This window comes from Columba livia, chromosome 2, assembly GCF_036013475.1.
Source record: "Columba livia isolate bColLiv1 breed racing homer chromosome 2, bColLiv1.pat.W.v2, whole genome shotgun sequence".
NCBI lineage: Eukaryota > Metazoa > Chordata > Aves > Columbiformes > Columbidae > Columba > Columba livia.
The window spans coordinates 27,884,093-27,911,714 of NC_088603.1; the positions used below are offsets into that span (position 1 = coordinate 27,884,093).

The 27,622-nt window shown below is 36.3% G+C and overlaps 1 protein-coding gene across 3 annotated transcripts in view; it reads right to left on the reverse strand.

Moving 5' to 3' along the window:
- COL28A1 (collagen type XXVIII alpha 1 chain) overlaps positions 1-23,873 on the reverse strand; it is a 56,682-nt gene extending 32,809 nt beyond the window's left edge. Inside the window, exons 1-15 of one of the 3 annotated variants that reach the window (XM_065051139.1) lie at positions 23,816-23,873; positions 23,666-23,739; positions 22,568-22,727; positions 21,446-22,005; positions 19,923-19,943; positions 19,274-19,330; positions 17,979-18,032; positions 17,673-17,714; positions 16,947-16,973; positions 15,784-15,828; positions 13,104-13,148; positions 9,784-9,837; positions 3,004-3,072; positions 1,441-1,509; positions 185-253 (exon numbers count right to left, since the gene is read on the reverse strand). In XM_065051139.1, the coding sequence (XP_064907211.1) occupies positions 185-253; positions 1,441-1,509; positions 3,004-3,072; positions 9,784-9,837; positions 13,104-13,148; positions 15,784-15,828; positions 16,947-16,973; positions 17,673-17,714; positions 17,979-18,032; positions 19,274-19,330; positions 19,923-19,943; positions 21,446-22,005; positions 22,568-22,688 (1,233 nt within the window). In that variant the 5' untranslated portion in view covers positions 22,689-22,727; positions 23,666-23,739; positions 23,816-23,873. The other 2 variants (XM_065051140.1, XM_065051138.1) reach the window with 2 other exon arrangements.
- Between the last annotated feature and the right edge of the window lie 3,749 nt (positions 23,874-27,622).

Below are 27,622 nucleotides of genomic sequence, written 5' to 3' on the forward strand. Positions count from 1 at the left end.
TTTTGTAATTATCTGGATACAGTTTCTGAACTCAGAGGGATACTCAGAAAACACAGTGGTGCAGAAGACCAAGATCCATCAGCTGACATTCGAGACCAGTGGAATGATCAGTGATCTTAAGTAACTTATACACTACTGCAAATTCGGTCTACAATGTTAAAAAATGTAATTTCCATAACACTACCTTTTGGCCTTGAATGCCCTCTCCTGGTAGACCTTTCTCACCTGGTGGACCTTCAGGGCCACGTGGTCCCTATAAGTAAAGTAAATTCACACTATATCAGAAATTCCATTTTTTACTGACATTTTGTCTATCTTGCTACTATAGGTTCTTATGACACTGTTAAGTAAAAATGCTTCCATAAGAGCTGGCTGAACCCAAGCAATTAAAATGAAGTGTAGCAACCCTTACTTGAAATAATGGTGTGAACTACATAATTAATGTCTGAAGATTGTGCCCTTAAAACCCAGATGAACCTGTAGACTCATTTATAACAAATACATTCACCACTGTGAAATTTATTCCTGACAATTTCATAGAATTTCATGATTTTCAGAAAATCATTAATTTGATCATAGTTTTTTTTCCATACAAAATAGCAGGTTAAACATACAAAATTAGAAAAAGTCAATTTCGTTTTAAACAAGTACAGAAATAATTGAATTGTAATACTTTCTGTTCTTTAAAAAAATCATCTTTCATTATTTAAAGCTAATAAAGAGCTTTTAAGGATGATCTTGGTTAAGCAAAAAGTTTCTACATTTTTTTTTTGGTGTCTTTTACAGCCACAAAGTGACTTTTAAAAATACTATTAGGATGAATCTAACTTCCATCCACATTCATGGCTTCTTAATTGACAATCTCTTTGAGATTTTAAATGAAATATACAAGGAACCACACATTTTATACATTTCAGGAAGAAAAACCAGTGAGCACTAACTCAATTTTACAAAAAGCTCGCCAAAGTTTTGCAATTCAGAAGATAAAGACATATTTAAAAGCATACAAATTGGGTCTTTGTTTTTGATGCACTCCAAAGTACACAAAGGAGGTGAGGAATGCCTCAGCTTTTGGATTTTCATCTTCTTAAAATGTGATTTTAGACAATTTTAAAAGATTATCCTCAACTCAAATAAGTAGGAGTACACTTACTAATATACAACTCCATATCTTTCTGAAAACTGGATACTGAAATCCTGTTCATATGGAGCAAGCAATTTTTAATTTCCCCAAAACTTGTTTGGACTTGGCTTTATTCTCTCACTTGGGTAAAGCCACCCGCTGCAATACTGGGCTGGCACAGCTGAACACATTTTTGCTGCTGCAGACTAGGTGTAGGGGGGTTTATGGAATCAGGAGCCAGTATAGCTGCTGTCAATCCATTACGTTCACTAAGACTTATTTTATTTCCACTTCTATTGCATTTATCATTGACTTACAGGTAATCCTTGCTCACCAATTCCAGGAGGTCCTGGGGATCCAATTTTACCTTCCCGGCCTTGAGCACCCTTGTGAAAAAGAATGTCAGAAAGTTCAGTCCTAATTTAACTCGATGCTTTGAAAAAGCATAACAGGTATATACAATAACTTAATGATGTCACAATAAAGGTCTGAAACCAAACATGTAACATCTGTTGATATAAAACAAGCATAAATGACAATTTAGAAGTTTTGAGAGTACCTTTTGGTTAATACTTGGAGCACCATACCATATTCCAGCCCTCACGCCAACAGCAAAGGGGTGTTATCACTTTGTTTAAGAGTAACTGCTTAAAAGTGCAGGACCTGAGAGGTGATGGGGATGAGGGGGGAAGTCAGGCTAAATTTGATTGAAATGCAACCCAACCACGAAGTAGGAATGCTCAGGTGTGGAGGATCCTCACTGTAGCCTCTCTCTAGGCACTTGAATTGAAGCCTGCTTCAGTGGAATAAGGGATTACACTGGAACTCCAGGAACTGCAGAGTTTCTGTATCTTCTATTTATAGGGTTTCACAATTCCTCCAATTTACTGAGAAGTATGTTCTTCAAGCATAAGAGCACAGAGGGTTTTTATCTCTCCTCAGGATAGCATAGATACTAGGAATGACATTCCTTCTCCATAAACTGTGTTACCTCTGGAATGACCCACTGGAGCTCCTTTGAAATGGCCAGTTGCTAGTTTCTGACCTATATAATCCCTCTGCAAGTCCTGGGCTCTGCCCCACTGCACCAAAAATATGCAAGAGTTCAATGAATGTAGAAATTAGACCAGTAAATCAAAAAAGTGCAGGTATTTTAGGCACCGGCATTTGGCTCCAAAAATAGGGAAAAAAATGGCATAAAGTAAGACTAAAGACTCATCAGGCAGAATAACTTGGGTGAGAAATAGTTCTGCCAATTTTACACTCCTTGGTTGCATCTGAGCTGTAGGTCTCTTGACAAACTAGGTAGCCATGTTTCCTATGTGGATGCTTTTGAAGCTTTCCAAGAGGAGATTTGGCTGGCCAGCATAGGCAGACATGATTTGTCCAAAGCAGAAAGACTGGATTTCACTTCACAGTCCTTTGCAACAAAATAAAATGGAGGAATCAAAGGCTGCATGAGAAAGAGCATTCTATAACCTGTAAGAATAACATTTCCGTAGTGAAGAAATATTAATAATAATCTTGAGTTCACCGTATGTCACAGTGACTGAGGTGTATTTCTATGCCTTGAAGTACAGTCTACTCATCAGAGCAAGCATCTATTAGTGCTTGAAAATGAACTCACATATTTAACTCCCATTTAAATGGTATTATTTCTGATTTATTGTGTCAATGGGATCACAATAAAAACTTAGAGGTGCTGGAAAGGCAGGTCTATTATCTCCATCCTATGCAAGTACAAAATCTTATCTATATTGTATCAATTTTACATTTAGATGATAAGAGTTTGAGTTTGAAAAAGCAGCAGGTGAGAACTTCAATCCAAAAAAATAACTGCACATAGTTAGCACTTTAATAGACATGTTACTGAGAGTTACCTTGGGTCCTGGCTCTCCAATGCCAGGGAGTCCTGGAGGACCATAAGGACCTGAAGGGCCTTGCTCTCCCTGAAGGAAAAAAGAATGAAATAAACTATTAATGCAAATGGAACCTTAATCAAAGTCCCACAGAGCATCTTTCCTTAGCCTCATTTAGGCCTATAGAAACACGTTTTTAAAGGGTTTTTTTAAAAGTCTGTCTTAAAGCTAAATGTTTAGATTAAGAGCAGGGTCAATATCCTGGCTATACAAGTTGCTGACATAGATAATAATGTTACAAAACCATTTTCTCATACACATCGGGACAGATAAAAAATATATTTGTTCTTTGTCATATTTTTGGTCTTGAATTTATCCAGCCATGTGGTGCTTTCTCAGCTTTTTTTCTTGCTAGAAAAAAATGGGCATTTGGAAACTAAGCAGTGTTTATGCTTTAAATATTGTATTCAAGGTTTTTCCCAGAGCAGCAACTGCATATCCTGTTCCTTCTGCTATCTTTGCAGCTCCTAATTCTCTTCCATGTCTAGTATGTTTCTAACAAAGTCAGTGTAGCCCCATGAGTATTAAAAACACTTTTTTATCAAAATGTGTTTATTTTCTGGGGAGGTATTCCTATTTGGGGCTCGAAATTTTGTATATACTGAATATTTTTATACGCTCCGTTCTGAAACCTTTCAATGAGATTTTTGCACTTGAGAGGTCAATGGAAGTATAAAAATTACTTCAAAGCCAGAGATTTCTCCAGAGATCATCAGTTTCTAATGTGCCAAAGAATGAAGATAAAATGCAGGAATGGAAATATACAGTGGAAATAAATTAACAGATTTTCCTTAAGCTTAATTTCTGCACTTGGAGTGATATTACTGCAACTTTAAACCTAGAATAAAGTGGAACTTGATGCCCAGTCTTAATTCAGTTACAGGGCAATAAGGTCATTTGAAGAGCAGCTACAAAATTTAATTCTTATTCAAAATACAAGATTTTATAGCACACCTTCATAATCTAACAAATTAATACAGCATCATGAGGAGAGAAGTCTTAAAAGGCATAGACAAAATCAGAGAGAGCTGGTATAACTCAGCAGAATTGTACATGTATCTCCATGTAGCGCACAGACAGCATATTAGCAATATTGACATTGCTTTAAAGTGAATTTTGTCATGTAGCTGTTTCCAAAATAAAGAATACATCAAAGTCTACTGTATTACTAGGTAGACATTATTGTTTGGGTTTCCTAATAATATTTTCATGGAGCCTTTGGACCAGAGTCAAAACTTGGTTGACATATACACAGATTATCATAAATTATAGAAATTGACCCTTCGTGTTCATAGCTGTTTCTTTTTCTCCTGTGTTTGTTTTGAAACTGATCAAACAACAACAACGACAACAATCTCTCAAATGGCCCATCCTCTAGACTTCCAGTTCCTCCATGGGATTAACTTGGTGTTGAACAAACTGTCCTTTTTAAATCAGCTGATCAAACCCTATTTTTATTACGTTCTTCCCATCAGCAGGAAATTTAGGGAAGGCCAAGAATAATATAACCAAAGCTTGTACTTGTCTCGCTTTAATTCTCTTTACAAATCGCTCTTTTAAGTACTGTTGTCTTTTAAGTCAACAGCTGATTCTGTTTAAACAAGATGTAGGGGAAATATGTAAGGAAATGTTTTATACTATTTCTTTAGAAAATAATATATACTAAACTAAACATTTTCAGAAGAGTTTTAGTGACTTAGAAGCCTCCATTTAATTTCCAGTGGCAGTAATGTAGGCTTCTGAATTTCATTCATGCTAACAGGTCACAAGCATTTAGGCATTAATGGAAGATCAGCTTCTCTTTGTGCATCAGTATGTATAATAGAAGTGTGGTGGCAGAACGGTGCCAGCAAAGCCAGAGTGCTGTATCTGCACACATGCAGCCCCATGGCATGCTCTGCTTCCAGGGCAAAGTCATCCCCATGGGAGATATACAAGTAAAACTGTTGTATTAAGGCTACAGTAGAAAGTTTTGTAAGCAAATTTCCAGGCATAGTCATTCCCTCAAGGACAGAGATACTTCTGCTGCTTTTATGCACCATTGTGCTTCTTGCAAAGTTGGTCAAGATGCACAAAGCGTGGGCTTTGGAAGAACGCTAAGCCAAGCACACCAGCCTGATGTCCGAGAAACTTTGCCTTTCAGCCTATAGGCTCCCTTAGCTCACCACCAAGTCTCCTTTCAGTAGCTCTCCACTTGATAACAGATAAAGCTTCACGTAGCTTCAGGACCTGGAGACAGTCTGGTTAGGGTGGACTTGCCCACTTCAAGGATGAGGTGCCCCAGTGAGAAAGAAATAGGCACAGGCTGCTGTAAGGTCAGACGGTGTGCTAAATATTAGCTGTTCAAATTCACAGCCCTCATTTCTTTCATGGAGAAGGCAGCCTGGAATCTCTGTTGTGCCACAATGTATTAGCACACACCAGAGAATGAATGCAAAAGATAGGCAAAGTTGAGAAAATATTAAAAATCTATCAGATAAAAAAAACCCAAACAAACAATTCAGCAGCATGCAGCACCATTATGTGTAAGGAGGCTGCCCTGGGCACAGGAAACACCACTAAGCACATTGGCTCTATTTTTGTCAAAACTAAACCTCTGAAATGGTGTAGGAACTTGTTCTATTCTGAAAAATGGTGTTTGATAAATACAAGCTCATCTCTCAGCTGAAACAATAAACCAAGGCCCTTTGTTGTGTTTGGAAATTGTCTTCCAAATTTTTTGTCCTGTCATCCAAATGGACGCTGTGTTTTGTATTTATTTCTGACAGCCCCTGACAGAACTTCCCAAGCACAGTAACTTTGAGAGATGTTTCCTACCACAAATCATTCTCTCCTTTGCAAGTCCACCCCCACAACAGAGCTATGCTAATACATGTGCTGCCTTGAATGCAGATGGGAATCCTATAAAGATAATGTTTTTTCCCAAAGCGCTTTTTTTTTTTTTTTTTTAACCATGATAAGAACATTACACAGTTTTCTTTCCTAATTACTAGTGTCCTGTAATCCACCTCACAGCAGCTGTACCAGTAGGTATGGGTGTAGGCAGCATAAATATCCCTTATGATAAAACACTTGCAGGGTAGTATGAAAGTTTTATTTTATCAAATGCTTACTCACTGACAGCAGAGAATGCCTCAATAGTAATTGAGAAAGAAGCCCCACCTTCTACCAGAAACATGCAAAACTTGGAAGCTTAAACTGTCCAAGCTATTTTAAAGTCTATATTTCAAAATTAATATGCCTGTTAGTAAGTCTGGCTTTTATCTTCTATGATCTTAGTGCTACAGGTAATATGGAATTTATTAAAACCATAAAGTGCTGTCAATAATATCATTATCTCTACACATAGAAGAAAAGTCAGCTTTTCAGAGTAGCTTCTTTGTAAATATTTTCTTTGTCTAACACTCTGCTCAAATTATTTTTTTCTTGCTATTGGGATTTTTCTTCAGGTGGCATCTAATATCAGCTAGAGCAATGGGAAGGAAAATTACACTTGATCTGAGCTTAATATTTTTACACATTAAAACTGTACCATTTTAAGCTTGGAACATAACAGTCTGCCCACCCAAAATAGTTTGTTATGTTATGATGAGTACCAGTTAGTGCCAACATAAATAATTCTTTTATTTTTAAGAAAGCATATACATACTGTAAGGAACACAAAGACTCTCTACTTCAGTCTATAATGCAATAATGATTAAGCTATGGTAAAAAATAATCTTCAAATATAAGGATTTTATCTTTAAAGTAAACATTGGCAACAACAACGCAAGTAGATATAGATTTTTTTTTAACAGATATTATTGATATTTTGTATTTCTAAGCTAGTTGAGGCACCTAAGAACTTCTTTATAAAGAATCTGGATTTTTCAGTTTCCCGGAAAGATGTAGCTTGCCACATAAGTAAGGAAAGAATTTGTAAGTCATCAGAGAAGAAGCAGCGTCCCTTAGCAGTTCATTCTGGGACACGTTTTCAGGGAAATATGCAATGATGGATTTTTCACAGAATTATCTCAAGATGTTTTTATGGGAATAACTGCTTTAAATACCCACATTCAAACTTAACTGTTTCCTTGAAAGTTTGAATACACATCTGTCCATATAACTGTAGATTCTAATTCAGAATCTTACTATGCATAGGAAGTTTTCCACAGAGGCTCTTATATAGCAGTGGCTTTTAAGAATGTGTTGTTTTCTGTCTTTTCAAGAATATGTCATGGTTTCTAGAAATGTGTGCTTTATTTCTGAGTTTAAACAAACAAACCCAATGTCACCTCTGAAATTATAAGTACTCTCTGTTCATCACTTCTTTATGAGTGGAACACAGGCTATGCTAGATTTAGGTTATGGTTGGACCTAATGATCTTAAGGGTTTCTTCCAACCAAAATGACTCTATGTTCACTTCCTGATTTTATGCCCAAGATTTATAATCTGTGACCATATCATTCTGTTTGTAAATCGCCCGCTCAATTTTGCAAACAGTCAGTATTATTCCCATCAATAACAAACACGTTTTCAAAACTACCATAAATATAAACACTCTTACGGAACTTCACTAGTGCTATTGTATAGAACTCACTGTTGTGGTTTTTTTGGAAATAAATGTTAGTTAAGCTTTTTTTAATAAATTGATGAAAACAGACAAAATAATGTCTACTCTTTTAACAACAAATAAAAGTACTCAGAGGTGGTATTCTGTGTTATGTCATGTCAATATTAACACCACACAACTGCCTTTAGCTCTGCTAAATCAGGGTGAAATCACTACTTTAGCTCAAAAAGCAGAAAGTATTAGCATGAAAAGGCCACGAGTATAAGTAACTGCACTAAGAATAGACATATTTATTTTGTCAAAGGCACTTACAAATAACTGCCACTTTTCAGAGATATCGTACTATGTGTCATGAAAACTAATTTTATAAGAGCAATTGAATAATCCTTCTGTAAGGACAAAAGATACTGGAAAGATTGCTGTGTGTCTGAACCAAAAAAGACCTTGACCTTTACTAGCTGAATGGGTGTTTATTAAGATGTAAACAACCACTGATTATCTGTACTGTTCATTAAAAAATTTTTCACTCATCTCAAATAAGATTCAAAATGTCAAAGGCTAGCTTTGGTGCTAGGTATGGACAAGAGATGCCCTCTAAACACACATGTGTTTCTGCTATATTCTTGAAGTATAATTACCTAAGTTTATTAATTAAACTTGTCTGGCAGTATTTTTGTTATGATAGATGCCTGAGCCTGGAAAATTCTCAACTATAGGCTTTAAATAGCAGGTTGCAGAGTTGGAAGAGGAGAAAAGAGAGAACTTACTTTCTTATTCATACTGAAAATCTGAAGCTGAATTATAACAAGATACCATAAATATTATGTGGAGGCAGATGAATTCTTGAGAGAGCTCCATGTATTTTATAGACATAAAAGTGTGTGAAGAGACTGACAGGAGGACAAACAACATTCAACAAATATGGTTTAGTGTATAATAAAAGTATCTGGTAGTACTAGTTTGGACTCATCAGTGTGAAATGACAGATTAAAAAATTACTGTCATTTGCTCTGCTGAAGTTAAAGAAATCTATGATTTTTCCCCCACGTGTATGAATAGCTTCTTTCAGACCCATCATCCTCTTTATTTCCCAGCTACTGAAATATTCTGTAGCAGCTTTCCTAATCAAGGATTTCATTGAGAAGACGAAGAAATAAGAAGTATGAAAAAGCATTTGTCAGGAAGAGGAAAATCATGATGGGTGCCAGTATTTCAAACGTTTTACCATAAACATTTCCCATGTCTACATTTTTTTTCTGTGAATCTTCAAATGAAATTGTTGCCTAAGAAACAAAACATGAGTGTTTAAATATTGCATCTTTGGCATATTGCTTTGTATGAATTTAGTTGCCTTGTATAATTTCAATATGGCGTTGTATTAACCTGGCTATCAATAATCCCACAGTAGAAAGTCTTTGCCATTAGCCTATACATTTTCAAACTGATACATAGAATCACAGAATTATGAAAGATCTTTCTGTACCAAACAATGATGTTAATAGCTGTCCCATGGACAAGACAACTGTGTTCACATAGAGCAATTTCCCAAAGATCTGCAAACCAGAAGACTGCCTAAATTAATCAGATACTCTATCCAACTGTTTTTTCTTGACAAGCTGTAGTCATTAACTCTAAATGATATATTTTAAATATAAATAAGGCATTGCCATCAAATCTTACACCTCCAGCAATTTCAAAGTTGTTTTGATATTTTACAGTATACAAACAAGGAAAAATTTCTTTAAAAGCTCGGTCTAAAGATTTTATAACCACTACCTAGAATTACTTAAAATCTTCAAACACAAGGCAATTTAGTCAGAAACATTCTAGAAAAAGCTTCCCAAGTGATGACAGAAGCTGAGACACATATTCAGGTGACTTAAATTCCAACCTAAGAGCTGTGGCTCTAGACAGGTCCTTGGTAGCACTCTACTAGGACCCCACAAAATGCTCTCCCAAGCTCTGATGGCTGGGCTTGGAGACCCAGATGCAGAACCAAAGACAAAAAGCCTTCATGATGCAACAACACCATGGTGCGCCATGAGACGATGTACATTATTGCTGCGCAAAGGACACCACTAACAAAGAATGACTGAGGAAAAAGCACTGTAGACTATAAAGATTCTATATAAAGTTTCTGCATCCTCCCTATATAAATAACATCTACACATATACAACTTCATCTTACCTTGCGTCCTTGAATGCCTTTCGGGCCTGGCTCACCTGGAGGTCCACTGATACCCTACACAAAGGTCAAAGTACAGAATGAGTTGCCTTTGAAGATGCAAAGTTTCTTTTTAATTTTTCTTGATGTAAAGTTTCTTTTTAATTTAGCCTGAACAGGGTACAGTAAAACATAGCACAATGCTAAGCTCTAAAGGACAAGAATATTATGAGTCATAGCCCATGAAGTGCCCAAAACATTGAATACTGTATATATTTAATAACCAATGCTGGCAGAAAGGGTATCTTACTCTATGTGAATTGCATCTGTTCTATCAGAAGCTTTCTGTTGCTTTCTTCTCCTGCTCTTGACTTTACTGTATCTTTAAATTCTCTTCTGCCCAAGCAAATGAACTAAGCTATCATGTCCTATTTAGCTCAATTTGTAAGAAATCACTTCCCCTACATCCCTTTCTGATGAGAAGCTGAGATGGTTTCTAATTTCCTGACATTACTACAACCATTGTGTCCCCTCACACAAGGAAATAATTACTGGCTCTTTAGAAGAGCCAGAGCAGGTAAGGTACTCTGTCTGGAGCGATGGCTTTTGAGGAGGTCCCTTCACCAATACACTGGCTGGTACAATAGCTTGAAAAAAGTAGGTCTGATAACTATGAAGAGCAGTAAGATCACATGATGAATAGATTACATCCAAGTCCAGTATGAAAGCTTTAACTCTTGCTGGAACTTCCAGTTCACCAACTTGTGAGTTAGTGAACATCCCACTGGCATCTGCTGGGCTGCCCAGTTGGGTCAGATTGGTCAACGTTGTTACAACTACCACTAACAGAGCTGACAATCAAAATTAAGTAGAAGCTTCATGAAGTTTCTTAGGAAAAAGCTATCGAAACAATAGTACCACAAAATTATACTTTATTGTAGGAAAAATCCTGGGTCAAATATGGATAATTTTATGCTTCTAAAAAGACACAAAATGGCCCAGATCTTAATGTATTGGTTTCATTGCTGACACAAAAATGTTCTCAGTGCTCATTCCCCTTCTTAAATATGCTAAACTGCAGGAAACACGTAACTATCCAAAATGAAACAAAAATAATCCCTTTCAGCTACATCATTAATATACTACTACATCATTAATATGCTACATCATTAAAATACTACATTTTAGCTCACAAACAGATTTGAAAATTTTAGAACATCTGTGATTTTGTATCTCCCACAGATTTCTGATCAGAAAAATGATTATTCTCTCCCTCCCTTTTGCAGCTTTTGCACAAAGCATGCAAAAATGCAAACAACGCACCTAAGTAATAGTTATACAGACCAAAAATCAAATATTGGGGGGGGGAAACAGTATTAACAGAATGAAAGCAAAATAGCTAGTGTTCCAAGTTATGCTCAAATCATAAGTTTACAAATACAGAATAACTGTCTCATAAGAGTACAGTGATGTCCCAAGTGCTGTAATGCACGCAAACTCATGGTTATACGGCCTCACTCTTTGGTTTCTGCTTTTGAATTGAGTACTATTTACTAAAAGGAATCTTGCTGTTTTCTTTGTTTCTGAACAAGAAAACTGTGTTCTCTTAGTATTTCAGGGCCATATAAAGAAACAAAATATTTCTTTAAAATCTCTTCATACTTGAAAAGCATTTCCAAAAGAGACTTTGAAAAATCATATTTTTGTAAAGCTATACTTCCCAAGGAGAAAATTGTGATCGTGATGTGAGATGGACGAATATCTCAGCAGTAAAATGGCAATGTGCTTGAGGCAGGATGCACTAATAGAAATACATAATATAATCTGTTAATATGAATATATAAGATAGACCATTATCAAGCCCATTGCATGCTCTCTTCCTTTTATTCATTATGTGTGTTGTAGTTCTCATGGTACTTAGTTCTCATAGCTCAGAATTACAGTAAATCCTTGTAACCATTGATTGATTAGTCCTCTTACATAGTGGTACATTCATCTGTTTCTGTTCTCCAACAGTTAGGATTTTATTTGTAATGAGTCTTTCAAACCTAAACTGAATGTGGACCATTGTACTATGTAATGATTTGTAACATTAAGCTCAAAACTGGGATAATGTAGGAGTATGCTTCATATGAAAAGAAAAAAAATATTTTGCCTTAAAAAAGTCAAGTTATGTCATTGTACAAGAATTTAGAGATGGCTTGACTTGCAATAGCAGCTGTTTTTTCATAGAGTGTGCAAAACCGAACCTATACTGTGTGGTGAGTTGAATTCATGTGGGGAAATGCTGGTGATCTGATTTGTCTCATTAATTCCTCCCAAAATTGGCCAAAAATCCCTCAGACTCCATGTGTTTCCAGTTTTTAATAAACAAGAACAAATAAGTGTAATCTTCTGGGGCACAGATCACATCTTTACTAATTGCTTACCAGACAAACAGAATTACTTGAGCATAAAATAATAAATAAATATATTTGTGACATTATTACGTGGCCATTGCCAAGCAAAAGGAAAGCAAAAAACATAATTTAAAAACATTAAAAGTGGCATTTAGGACTAAATTTTCCAATCTCAATACCATGCAATAGATTTCCATTACCCTATTATGCTTCCATTATGTTTTCTTTCACACAACCCAGAAACAGGCTCAGTAGAGAAGTGAATGAGCAAGTGCTGGTAGTCATCATTCCACATCTCTACTAGGAGACTGGTATAACTTCTTGAGATCTCTAGTTCATACAGCAGCTCTTTTTACATGTCTAGTATGGATTTTTAGTGGAAATTTCACAGGTCATAAGAAACACAAAGACAGCAATAACCTTTTTCAGCAACTGCAAAGAGCAAAGATGACAACAGGGACTCCTGCATCGATAACAAATAACTGAGAGTGGTAACAATCTCTGCTCCTAATAGCATTGGGACTTTCTCTGACTCATTTCTCAGGGTTTTAGTCTCTCCAACAAATTTCAGTCTCTTTGGCTGCCTTATATTTCAAGAGGACTGCGTACTGCTTTCCAAGGTGCAGGTGGATGCTGCCATGTCATATAAGAGGAATTTAGCAGTAGGGGGGTGGCAGTGCATGATTATACTCTAAGGGAGTAGAGAAGAGATCTGTAGTTGGAGAAGCCAGGTGGGCCAAACACCTCTGAGTAGCATTAAGCAGCAGCAGTGAAGATTTTTTCTTTGAAAGTTATTTCCAAAAGGCAAAGATTGCCAGATTCTGCTGTCTTGGTGCCTCATGCACCAAACATGTTGCTCCCCACAGAGACGACAAGTTGTATGTAGAAGAAACTTACAGAATATGGAGTGTTTTCTTTTTATTTGGTAGTTTTTAGTTTCCTTACCTGAGGTCCTCGAGGTCCCCTAGGGCCAAAAGGACCTTCCAAGCCCTGAGGAAAAATGAGATTCAATTATCAGATTAATAGGAAATTGCAATTATCTGCTTTAAAGTATTGAAAGCCACAGTGTACATGCAATGACTCGTATATCTGTTCAAGCATATTCTAGTGAGTCTATTCTCTCTCCAGGCTACTGCTGTTCTCGTTCTGTATTCATTAATTGCCTGTTACCTTCCATCCTCAATATTTTGTTGAAATACTTTTCATATATAACAAACATTGTAGATGGCCACTTAACATCTTAGCTGTTCGAGTAACTAGTTGTTGTTTGCTACAGATTTTTAAATTCAATTTCAAGAAGTATATTAGATACAGAATTCTTAAAAAAAAAGAAATGCTGCAGTGCTTATACCAGATTAATTGCAGGTACCTTTGTAACACTAACTCAAACTGCTACTCCATCAGTAATATGGAGAATCACACTGGTAGTTTAAAAAAATAAAATAAAATTAAAAAACACATCCAAAAAAGTAAAATGCCATGGTTTTTTTATTCCATTAGCTGTCCTTTCTCCATCTAATGACTTCTTACCAGTTGCCACCACTATAGATTATTCACAAATCTTTCTACTGCATTGTTTTTAATTCGGTCCCCAGAACGCATATTCTATGGGATTTCACTTCCAGTTGACTTGATACTCAGTTATAATTTATTTCTAAAGCAAAACCAGCTTTCAGCAAATAGTTTACTGGTCTTTTTGTTCACTTTCTTCTCCTTTAATTAGCAACATCTCCATGCACGGAGACACTGGCAGAAGGCTGCGCTTTTCAAGGCAAGTGTCACATTTTGAACCTCTAGTTGCCTTGACCTATTTAGCAGTGACGGCTACACAGCCACACCTCAACTATTGTCTTCCCCTACAGATTCAGATTCAGAATTTTTTAACAATTCTCTACTGCCTGGCATTTGGTCCCAGGTCAAGCACCAGCCACCAGAGAGAGCCTACTCAGTTCTAGCCCATTTACAAAACTACACAAGCAAAAGGTGGCACAAAAATCAATATGCTGGTAATATGCAGTCATAGCCGCTTTTGGTAGAATACACACATATAACTGAAGTCAGTTTTGATTTCAAAGCTGAACACAAACTTTCTGAATTTCAAGCCCGATTAGTTTTTCAAGAAACTCAGATTCACAGCATCAAAACCACTGCTGAAGTCGGCCTGATAAGTGAGATTGGAAGGTGGCAGTGGAAAAATGGAACATTTTCAAACCAGACAACAGTACTGCCCATTATGCTTCAATACCCATCACTGCACCTCAGAATATTGAATTTACATTTGGCCATGTATGTTCCATTTCTGATGAATTTGTCCAGCATAGAAAACTTTCATTAAAAATAACAACAAAAAAATCATTTTGTTCTATCTTCTGTATTCGTAAACGTGAAGCTGGGAATTCTGGAAGTGCCTGTAATTTCATTTCTTCACTAAGCTGTTGAAGTCCATAATCCATTGTAATCTCCGATCCTCTGCAGATGTCAAACTTTTTTTCATGACTGTCCTCAACAAGCAAATTTCCGGCATCCCTGGCATATGTTTTCTACATCCAGATTTCTTGGCTGCTTTGATTATGTTCTTTGCCAGCTTCTGAACAGCTTCCTTTTATCTTAGTAGACATTTCACATAACCTCGTGCTATTTCTCACGTATTGCTTGGACAAAGAAGTTATGATCTTCCCTTATTCCTCTGACAGATGCAATTCTTTCTCCTTTCTCATGGATATTTCAGATTTTTCTGACTCACTTGCTGCCTTTTTGAACCATAGCATCTCACAAGATATAATCGGCCTTTAGATTTTTATTATAGTGTAGTACACTTTTTTCTTCGTGACAAATACTGCTTTGAATATTTCCTAATTCCCACCTGAAATTCATCATTAAATAACAGGTTCCAGGAACCTCAAACTTTTCACGTTGGTCTTTGATAAAGGTAAGCATAATATAGATGTTAAAACTGAATAGAAGTTCTCTAATAGAATGGTCAATTGCAATGTAGTTTGTAATACTTAAGAACTCTAACTATAAATCAGTGGTTTGTTGTACTCATGCAAATCTGCTCACAGGAACTCAAGACACATGATTATCTCACTCATGAGTACATTATCCTTCAATATTTCAGAGTGTAAAAAACAGGTAAAAATCTATATTAACTTGTATCACTTCTGCACTTCAGGTTAAAAGAAGAGGAGGACTAGATAGAAATGTCAATGTGTTTCAGCACAGATGGGCTGGTAGACCTGAAAGTTGTTCAGGTTGTGTAAGAACCTGCCTCCATTGTAATGTAACTTTATATATTTGAATTAAAATTAACATTTTAAGGAAAAAAAATCTGGTGAACTCTGTAACACACTGACAGTCCTTCGCCAACAGGGCTTGGCTTTGGTCAGGGCAGCTTTTCTTTTAGGTAAGTAAGTATGTTTCTTCTGCAAAACGGAAAAGGAAAATGGTGAACTGTGGGTTCAGTTTCTACGAATTGTATTTCTACTGTGAATATATCTCTGCTACCAGGGAATTACAAGATGTTCCAAATTTACAATAATCTTTACAAGTTATGTTTATTAATATGTTACATGATTTTCTAATATCTCCATCAACATGAAACAGTTAAAATAAAAATTATACTTACTCTTTCCCCTTTTATTCCTGGGGGTCCACATTCTCCTCTTTCACCCTTTATAAGAAATCAAAAGGTTACCAGCCAAACAAGATGTTTTGATTACACTAAATACATTAAAGACTGTGCAAGCAGTCCAGCAGTACAACAGGTTTAGTAGATCTTGACAACCTGAGAGTGGCATCATTAGATATGGTCTGTAGAAGATATGGTCTGCTCTACTCAAGATAGGCACTTTTTCTATCTAAGAATGCCTACAAAATTTCCAGTCCACACTGTAAAAGAATAATACATTTTGCATTTAGTAAGTTTTGCTGTATTTTTCCAGTTTGCTGTGCTGCCTCCAGAGATCTTCTCTATGTTCTGATTTCACTAATGTGATGTCTGAGATTTTTCCGAACAACAGTTGTGAGATTGTACAAATGGAATGAAGAGAATTACTAATGTGTTCCACTGATGATTTAGCATATCAATACAAATACAAAAAGTGGAGTTTTAACTCTACTTTTCCCATTTCCATGAAATGTTTCCATAAAATTGACTGAAGCATTTTTCTAATGAATACTAAGATTCAGAGAGTCACTGCTTTTATTAACAATCCCTGTAGGGAGACAAGTGTCCAAACCAAGCAAAGTCAAAATGGGATTATCTCTGTTTCTGCTCTTGCTATGACAATTTGCAATGTAAATTTTGGCTCTAGAATCTTGCACATCATTGAAGTGTATAACTTTTTTTGCTTCTTGCAGAGCCTATCTGGAGACTCTTTTTAAAAGCTAGTGTCTGGCACATCTATTTGTGTTTGTGGTAAAACATTTCACATTCTTTCTATTTAACCTCTTATTCAACCCTCAACTTTCTTTTTTTGCTTCCAGCAGCTTAATTTCTGGTCTTTGACATATTTCTTTTTATATTTAGATTACATTTTCTTGTTTTATTTGTTTGTGGTTTTGTTTGCTTGGTTAGTTAGGGTTTTTTTGTTTCGTTGTTTGTTTGGTTTTTTTTATTTCAACAAGTCACTCTGCAAGTATTTACACAAACAATGGATTTACTTCTAGGCATTGCATTAGGAACTCTCATGACAAAAAGACAAGACAGGCTCTTCTTTCCATTGTTTCACATACACTGTCAACAATAACAATCTATTTTCAGACTACTTCTATTCTATAAAAACTTACCTTGTCTCCCTTGTAGCCAGGAGCTCCCTGTTCAAAAATTAAACAAACAAACAAACAAATAATAAAAGAGAAAGCAAAGATATAACATACTGCTAATGTAAATAGAAAAACATAACAAAACAAATCAAACCCACAACAGTAAAGAATTATGTTTCAGAAGTTTAACTTTTCCCAACAAGAAAATATCTCTCTGGAGATACTTTATATCTGGAGATAAATAATTCTCTTGAAATTTAGATGTGTCTTTTTTTCCTCATAATATTAGCTGTAAATATGCCACTTAGCTTGCCTGCCCCTTGGCAGATATATGCTACCACTTAAACAGGACTTTTAAACTGAATTTACCTTATGCATGGAGTAGTGCTAATCTTTCTACTGGGAATCAACAAGAATTCAAGCTGAGAAATTAGATGCCAGAAGCCACTGGAGGACTATCTAGATATTTTTAGTGATGACATTTTCATTTCTATCTTTGGGCTAAGTCTAATGCAAATCAATAAAAAATCATGTAGCTTCAAAAGTTTCTTTTGTCAGTAGCATCCCACCTCTATATTTAAGCACGTAATTAGACTGTTTATCTCAGTACAGATGCTTCTCTAAACCAGAAGTTAGTTTGCGTGCTCTAAATAATTCAATAAAGCAAAAAGTTCAGTGGAACTGTGAATCAGGATCTGGAAGATAACCTGAAAAGATCCAATATGAGTTAGTACTGCAGTAGTCACATACCTCTTCACCTTTTTCTCCATGATCTCCTTTTTGAGCATCACCCTATTGGAAGCAAAGGAATACAACTGAAATGTGTATTGCTTTTTTATTTATCACCATCACAGTAAAACCAAGACCAGTGCTAACGCGGTAGCAGTTTAACCTCAAATTTTTCTCACTTCTAAAGCAGCTAACTATACACCTCTCACAGCAAAATTTGATCTTTTAAATAATATTTTAACATACTTTTCCTTTGCTATATACACTTCTATGTTTTGAATAAAACTAGATAGAAAATAGCTTAATTGTTTTAAAAATTCCCTTTACCTTGTTTCCTTTTGGTCCTGGCTCACCTCTTTCCCCTCTGTTACCAACAATGCCCTGAAATAAAGCAGGAAAATATTACCATTGTGAGGATAAAATTCTCTAGTTTCTCTAAGACTATATCTGCGTGACAGGCCAAAACCATTCTGGAATAAGCTTAGGTAGAAACCCACACTGACTGAGGTATGGCACGTGTGACACTACTTTTACCTAGCAAAATATATATATATATATATGTATATATATGGTATTACAAGGTATCTGTGAGAGTATTTTATCAATATTCAAGGATAAACACATTTTCTATGGAACTTTTGAAAATCTTACCTGGAAGGTATCACAAAAAACATATGCAGTTCCTCCTCCCATTTTTCAAAGTTACACCCCCACTATCTGATCTTCTCTGACTTAAAAAAATCCTATGCACAGAACAGCTTAGTGTCAATATTCAGCAGCCCCGGAATAAAAAATGGTTACACCATTATCCTTGTTTGGAGGATCATGAAGGTGGGGACTAGGAAGCTTAATGTATATGTGTATATATAAAAAAACCCTATTATGATAGGTCACATATCTTTCTTTTGGATAAAAGAAATTAAAACTCTTGGATCTAAAATTTTGAATTGGAAGCAGTGTTTTTATTTCCAAATGCACCTTAACCAGAGCTAAGGGACTGGATAATAGGCCCCGCTGCTCATAACCAGCTATACACGTTTGACATGTTGCTTAGTGTCTATGGAGAAAGGCAAAAACCTTGGCTGCCCCTGTGGGAGCTATTAAAGATACAAAAGGGATCGAAGAGATCACATACTGTCTGAACTCCCAGTTCTCTCTTATTTACGAGAGCCAAGAAACAGTTCTGTGTTGGTGTTGCAAGAGAATTTTAGACTTTTCTTCCTATATGCCATCACCCTCAATCTTTTCAACCTTTATCCCTTGCAAAAATAAAAAGTGCTGGTGGAAGTAAACCTTTGTCTAATGAATCTTTCCCTCCCTGTTGCAAGATTCAAGAATAACTTTTAAATTTGTGCTTCAAAATCATTTACCTATTAATCCATAGTGTTTTATTACCCTATAATAAAAATATGTTTCCAAGATAGTATGTGATTATGGATAGATTTTTTCTGAGCTCTTATAACAGTGGCCTTTCACAGTAATATTCTGTGATACATGACTTCTTTTTTGCAGTATGTGTACAGCTAATGTCTTGCTTTTTAGAGACACAGTAGCCAATTACAATATGATTTCAATTATTAAAATACAAATTATTAAGGCGTTTCAAATGAATGCATACTTACAGAATCACCTTTGTCTCCTTTTGCACCCTTTTCACACACACAGCTCTTCTGCGTACACTAAAAGTTTAATAGAAACATTAAGAACATCTTTCAAGTATATTGTTTCAAATTTTTAAAGCATAAATGGTTTTTTTCCTAGCCACAGAATAGAGAACATTAAAGAGGAATAACAGAAAATAAATGATCTTCCAATGTATATATTTCTTATATAATCAAAATTACACTCCTGTATGGCCCAGTCAAAATCAGTTGTTGATTTATTTATAACAAAACCAATTCTATTACTATTGTAACTAAAAATGTTTAACATAGCATATACATAGTCTATAGTATCGTGAAATCTTACATAATTTTTGGACAATTTTGACATTGCTATTGTTTTCTGTTGAGACCATTAATGAACTTGCATGTTTTGTACTAGTCCTATTCCACTCTGGTAGGAAGATTTCTTTATGTCTTACTGTTGATAATACCCACTAATGAACAGAAGTCATAGATTTCTTAGGAGAAGGGATGTAACAAATGGATGAAAGTTAACTCAGGGAAGGATTGTTGATTAATCCTGGAGTGTTGTTGCACTATAGAAGCAGCCGACATCAGATCTAGTATGAATAAGAGTAATCAGAATACAAAAAACTCAAAAACCTACCTGCTTCTGAAGCAACGCTTCCTGAAAATAAAAGAAAAATATTACTTTCACGTAGATTTAACAGAGTACTAATTTAACCATTTTTCTTCTCTAGTTTACAGAATTTGCGAAGTGAATAGTAAAGACTCTCAACATCTTCATCCTTCATCCCTTCCTCACAGTGGTAAGAACCAGTCTGTGGAACCGCTCATATGAAAAAAGGTTCTCTGGTAGGAGTAGGGGATTGCTTCGTGTGACCCATAATGATTATGAAAAAAAATGAGGTGTAATGGTACAGCTAAATAGACAATACTAAGGAACAATGCTAACAAGGGGAATATGAGAAGACTTCCTAACAAAAGGCATTACTATGGGAGGTCTTTCAACACATAATATACAGGGGAACGACTCCATGATTTTATCAGCCTTATCTATGAAAATAAGTTACCCTCTAAAATATTATCATATGCTCAGAGACACTCTGTGAGCTGGGAAACACCCTGTCTCTCCACCAGTAATGAGCACAGCTGAGCTATTACTGTCCAAGCACACAACTCCTTGGAGAGTGGCTGGGAGGAGGAAACTCCCTGTGTCCTGACTCCTGATGTAGCAGCAACATACACCACATTCCTCTCGGCAGCATCGTGCTGTGAGCTCTCAGGAAAGGTTTTTGTTTTTTTTTGTAAATGTATACCTTCACATGTACAAAACACAGACTTCTGACAAAAATAATTCTTTCAGAAATGCCTTTCACTTACTGTATCTGTGACATCTCTAGCCATGTGCTTATTTGCACAACGTATTGTAATTACTTATTTTTATACACGTCAACTAGCAAGGTTCCATTTCTGATTTTTTGCCACCTTTAAAAGACTACAAAAATATTACATAAATTCTGGATGGACTACTCCCTAATTAAAGCTATTGCATTTTCTAAGAATAATTTTAGTCCAAATTGTCCTAATCTATTATTTGCAAAGTCTTCTCTTACTGAAAAATATTTTCTAGGATTTTAAACCCCAAACACTTCCTCAGTCTCCCCAACACTTTGCACATTATTGCTCAGAAGTGTGAAAGGTCAAGTCTAGCTGACATCTCTCTCACAGCAACACTTCTGTCTTCTCTGAATTAAGAAAGTAATTAAGCAGTACTCCCTAGCTTTTCTTATATGTGCCTTATGCTGCTCTGGAAAGGTGGGGAGCTAAGTGCCCTTAGTTAATAAGAACAATGGCAGATGTACAGTACTTTGGAACCCCAATTTCAGTCAAGTCAATTGAAAAAAATCCATTGGCTTCAGCAGAATTTCTTGAAGTAGATTCTAAGAAGCACATAGTTACTGATCTTCTCCACTACCACTGCTGGAGCTCAGCTCTTGCAGATGTCCCACACAATCTTCACAACCTTTCTGAACTTCCAAACCTGAGGCTGGCTCCAGGCCTGGTTCACCTGCAAACCTCTGTGCTGCCTTCATGACTTATCTATCAAAGTTAAATGAAATCTGTCGTGGATAGATGGGTTACAAGCTTAACATCAGCATGACTTACCAGTTCCAACGCTACATCAGCCAGCAGGTTCTGATCATCCAGGCATAAGATGTGTTTAGAGGATGAATCACCAGATATCAACCGCAACTTTTCTTCTTGGACATTTTTCTTAGAAAGGCCGATGGTAAAAAAATGTATTCCAAGACTCCTAGCTGCTGTGGCTATACCCTGGACATTAGGGCTGTTTGGATGATCCGCGCCATCAGTCATCAAAAAAGCTACTTTCACACTTCTCTTGCGACTTTCAGTTTTAAAAAGCTGAGTGGCATTGGAAATTGCATAATAGGAGTAGGTGCCATGGCCAATAAAGCCCAGAGACTTGATTTTCTCTTTAAAATTCTGCACATTTTTCCAGGCTATAAAGGGATGATCAATGCTGACTGTGCTGCTGAACTGCATACTTGCTAGTCTGACATTATACTTCTGAGACTTAACTGGCTTCATCTGGAAAATGCTGTCAGTTACGTTCTGAACAAAATTCTTCTGTAAATCAAACAACTGATTTTTGGCACTTTCTGAACTGTCCAAGATAAAGATTATATCAACAAGACATGTATCACCTGTAATGGAACAAGAAAGTTAAATCTATGAATGATGGGCATACCTGCACCACAGATTTCAGATAATTCTCTGCAAGAATCCCAGTCCTCAAATAGTTTCTCCAAGTATTTCTCTGTCTTCCCAGTAAAAATTGTAAGGATAAATGTCACTCTAAATGCCAATAAGTTCTACTGGATTCATGTAACTAAATTTGAATCACTCTGATTCATACCAGCATTATTAAATACAGTCTACAGATAAGAACTTTCAAATTAGGTCTTGATGGGATTGTTTTAGCATTTTAGTTGATTTTGTATACAAAATATTCCACATGCAATTTCAAACTAAAAATTTGGCTCCTTAGCATTTATCTTAAAAGAGGTATGTGTGTCAGTGAAAATTATAGATGAAACTGGAGTTCACGACCAAGTAAATGTCATCACAGTATATTCCAGGCCTGATAATAAAAATAAGTCACATTTTGTAAATGCATACATAAGCTGTCAATTGCTAGCTAACTATCATAAAATATGTGGAGAGACACAACATGGTCAATCAGAAGCTTTAAGAAAATTGTTTCACCTTCATCTTTTTGCACGAGGGAATAAGAATTCTTTCCTTTCTTCCTGTTTTGCCCATATACTGTCTGTTTTGTTGTCACAGCCAGAAGTAAAAAGCAAAAGAAAAAATGTTTTTTCCACATAGTGACTTTGATGCCAAATCAGACGACTTTTCCTTCCTGCTAAAAGTATAAACCCACTTGTGAATACTTCATTAATAAATGCAAATATTATACTTCATTAGTAGATGCAAATATTATACTACACATACAGATAGAGATACTTTACATACAGAATACACATTTGTGGGCAGCACAATTCTAGAGACAACATATTAAAACCAATTGTAAATAGTCACTGGGTAGGTGATTTAAGCAGAGCAGCCAGTACAATCCCAGTTGTAGCTCATGTGTATATTAGAACCTGTTTTAGTAAAGAAGAAACATGGGTAGACAAACACAATGCTCCCTTTTCTTTCACAAAAAAAGCCAGTGCTATCATCTTTAGCTGTCATTTGAACATCTATCAAAGAAGGGTAAAAGAAATTGTTACTAACACATATCGCTATTAACATACTTTGCTATTAAACTAATTATATTAAATTAGCAGAAATATTATAGAAACCATAGAATATCATTTGTTTCTAGAAATCCCTAATTGTTACGAATAAACAGAGATCTGGGTGTTTTGGGATGCAGATACATTACCCAAGTCTGGAGCATCAGTATGAACAACATACTCTTCTAAGAAACAATGGCTTAGTAAAGAAATTCAATACATGGGTGTATTGTTAATGTTACATGGCTGTAACAGAATGTGTGCAATATTTTCCATAAAGAAAATATTCTATTATAATGACAATATATACTAATAAAATTAACATTACAACATTTAAGCCAGTAAGTCAACATGTTTCCAGAGAAAACTGAACTCCATTAAAATTGATTTACAAAATATCACTGCAGTTTACAATAATTCATTTTAAATATCATTCATAACAAAGACAATATATTGAATTTAAACATCCTTCCGAAATCATCTAATCCATCAAGCAGTTACAGATACAGGAAACATGAATGCAGTCTTTTAAAAACAGAGAGAAAATAACTAAGTCTCTTACCTTTGAAGGCATTCAGAAAGCAAATTCTGGATTGAATAACCTGTCAGTGTTGAAAATACGTCCAGCAGGTCATACTGGAAAATATGTTTTGGTTACAAAAAATAAAGCAATCCGTAAACAAATAGCTTAATCACTTGTAAATAGCTCTACCTTGCATCTAGATCCTTTATAGTCCATTATTGCTGCTCAGTTGGCCAAAGTTTAAAACAAGATCGTTAGGCACTAAGCCAGGGCTGAGAGGGAGACCAAGCCATTTTATTAAAGGGACAGTGTCAGTTTGGGAGAACAAGTGTTTTCCCATTTCAAATAAGTGAACTTTTACATCAAAAAACTCACTTTAGACACTCTGCATCTTTACCTATCACTTTGTCAGCCACACTTTCAGCTTGTCCATATAAATGTTGCAGGGCTGGCTAGATCAGAGATTTGAGATTGATATGTTACAATTTTAGGCTAAAACTGAATTCTGACCTGATGGTTTCTGAGTCTTCCAGGACCATGTCTCAAAGGTGGTGATTGCATTAGCAAGTACAACAATAAAAGACAAATAATAATAAAAAAAAAGCCTTTCTGAGCTGTTTTCCTCAGAAATTCTTTCTGTTTTTTAAATCCTCTGAGGGGTCAGAAACAGACAGGATATCTAAATGGAGCTGTCATTTATGTAGCTCTCAGCATGCTGCATGCAAATTATATTTGCTTTATCTAACGGCAGGCTCCAGAGTAAAAGTGTTTTGTCACAGCATTAAGTAAAAAATCAGGGTGAGAGAAAGTAAGAAAATGATAAGTCTCAAGGAATGACAACATGCCTTGAAGGAGTCTTGTGCGGATGCCCAGTGCCCAAGCTCTGGACAGGGATTGCTACCAGGCAAGACGTCCCTTGGCACCTCGGTGGCAGGACAGAAGGGAGAGCTCCTTCACACCGTGCTGCAGAAAGGAGGGCTCAGGCTACATCACTCAGGTGAATCGCATCTCTGGACTGCGAAGTGATCAAGCATTGAAATGTTTCAGTTATAGATTAAAGCAATTATTAATAAATTGAGCACTTCAAAAACACACTGTAAAAAGATGGTTTTGACTGAAGCAGATTTTTTGGCAGAGGTCTAATCTTTCATCAAAAACATAGCATTGAAAATGTATAAAAAGTTGTTTATTAACCATCCAACGGTACTGAACAGCTTTTAAAAAAATCTGCCTAATGCCATGTAGGTTTTACCGCTTAACTTTTCTCAAGATAGACTTTCTAGGCTTGAGATCACCTTGGTAACTTATGCCTGGGGCACTATTTTTAAAATGTATACACCAAAAATAGGCTCAGTATCTAATTCTATAGGACAGGAATGTTATCTATTAATTGCTTTTTCGCATTTATAATCCCAAAGACTGTGTGTGCTCTTTTTGTTCTGGCATCTGATGGAAGTTTCACTGTGAAATGAATACCCCTCATTACATGGAAGACACTTCCAGCCCGGCAAGTAGTGTGCAAAGCTTAGGAATTGTCATTTTATCAAGAAAAATGTGAAAGTTGAGGTTTTGCCTTCTCTGTAAGTAATTTCTGTTTTTTTAGTTTTGTAGGAAGAGCGCATCTGAAAGATGAAAAGGCAGAGAATATAGAATTTCTAAACATTTGATATTGCAGATTTAGGTTATTTAGTAGAAACAGAGTGAATACTATGCTTATCAATCGCCATTGAGATGTTTTTCTTGAAAACATTTAGCCTTCAAAAAAATGCTAAAGCACAACTGTTTATCCTGCATCAAGCACAGCTGTTTCCCAGCAAGTCCTTTAGAAAGCACAGCAAGTCCTTTAGAGAGCACAACACGGTAGAGTTGTGCAAATACTTCATCTCAGAGAATTCCTGGTCTCCTGACCAAGAAATTTAATTTGAAAGCTGATGATTTGCAACCATCCAGATTTTATTATCGGGAAAACAAGGAAACATAAAGAAAAAATAATAACTATAAATCAAAATATTAACATTAATGTTGTTTCATATGCTAAATTAAAAATGCAAAATGAAAACTCTTAATGCCATTTAATGATTCCCTAAGCCTAAGACAACAAGGAGGGTTTCTAGAAGCACACAGGTAGCAGAGGCCAGCCTTCTGTGATTATAAATCCACTGAACTACGCCTGCAGCAGTCTATTAAATACTCAAATAAAACCAAATCTGTTAAAATTAAGCGGGGATATTATCCCCATGGCAGATTTAACAGGGTGGGGAAAGCCTTATTCCATCCTGCAGAATTCTGAGAGCCTTTTTTCTAAGTTAAGTGCATTTCATTCAGTCAGCGTTTGAGTCCTTTGGCTACTTTCTACTGGATTTAAAACAGAAATACTAAGTTTGTGCACTTTTAATATGAAAGAGGAGCCATCTAGTGAATGCAGCACTTGGTGGCACCTACCGCCACCATGCCCTGACACAGGCAAACACGGCAAAGAGAGGTCAGCCCTTACTTGAGTTTCATTCACTGGCTGCTCAGTCCAGATGAACTCATGAACTTGGCAATCAGAGCCCAAGTCTGCAAACCAGACACATCATCCACCAAGTCCTGCCAGAACAGAGGGAAAAGGTGTGGGTGGCTGGTAGGGGTGGTGGGAGCAGTGAGGACAGGGAACGGGAATGAAAAAAAAGGAACTTAAGTAACATGGGAGGGGATCAGAAATACTGCAAAAGAGGACTCCAAACACTGGAGGAGTAGCTGGGTGCATTGCGATAAGCAGAAATATTGGGAAATCTGTTACTGTTGTATGGCTGGGAGCGCAGGGGATGTAGAAGCCAAAGAAAACCAGTCTTAGTGTCACTGCTTATCAAACAACTTGATGTACTGGAAGGCATATTTAATAAATCTGGATAAAAATGTTACATTCTTCTTGAAGGAAGCTGAAACAGTTATGAGCAGGGATGGAAAGAAACAACCCACTGAGGAGAGCAACATTCTAAAATTCAGATTACCTTCAAATTCTGCAGCATGAAAAAATACAAGGAAAAATAATTAATTACTTAAACTTCACTGATCAAATCCTCATTATTTTTGGTACAGTTACAGAGCGTAATGGTGATGTAGTTTAATGACTTACAGGCCAGAGTTTCTCCTAAATTGGACAGTTATCGCATTGTTTGATCTCCCTGGCCACAGACGCTGAAACAAGTGATGTTTCATCAACCATTGCCATTATAAAATGGTGTAGATAATCACACTTTCCTGTCTTTTTTCAGTTCCCTTGTAGAAACAGAAATCATGCCTGGTTTGCTCTTCATTTAGTGTTTAAAGAACAGCAATGGAATATGCTGGCTAGGAGCTTTTAAGCAAGTAGAGTACATTTCCTGCTGATTTCATTCGGATTTTAGTGAAGGGGAAAGAACAGGGGGAAAAATAATAGTACGTCACTGGCCAATGAGCATAAAGAAGTCTCTGCCCTCATTCAGGTTAGCAGAAGCACCTTTCATCCAACCTGGGAGCAAAGTCTCCTCTACTGATAGACCAAACACTTCCTTAATTACCCCCTATCTGCTTCTCCAAGGGTAGATCCCTTTTTAGAAAAACATTCAGCTAGAAATCACACCTTTGCGAACACCCTTTGCGAACACATATTCATGTGTGCTGTAAGCATCAAGTATGACAGCATATGTAACTTCAACTTAATTCAAGGGTGAGACAACACATACCAAGTAACTCCATGGGTCTCAACTCTTTGCAAAGATGGAGATAATGCTAACCTGGTTGCACGGGAGAGCTATACATCTGCCAGATGATTGTACACAGGACCATTCCTACACAGAACTGTCAGACTGCCCATGCTCTGTTGACATGAAATGTTTTGCAGGAACGTGTTGCTACTAGAAAAAGATCATATATGCCACCACCACTTAGAGTCTTTCTCCAGCACAAGTGAGGAAGGACCAGCTGTCCCAGCAGCTGCAGCCTGCAACTGAAAGGCCTCCTTCCTAGAAACCT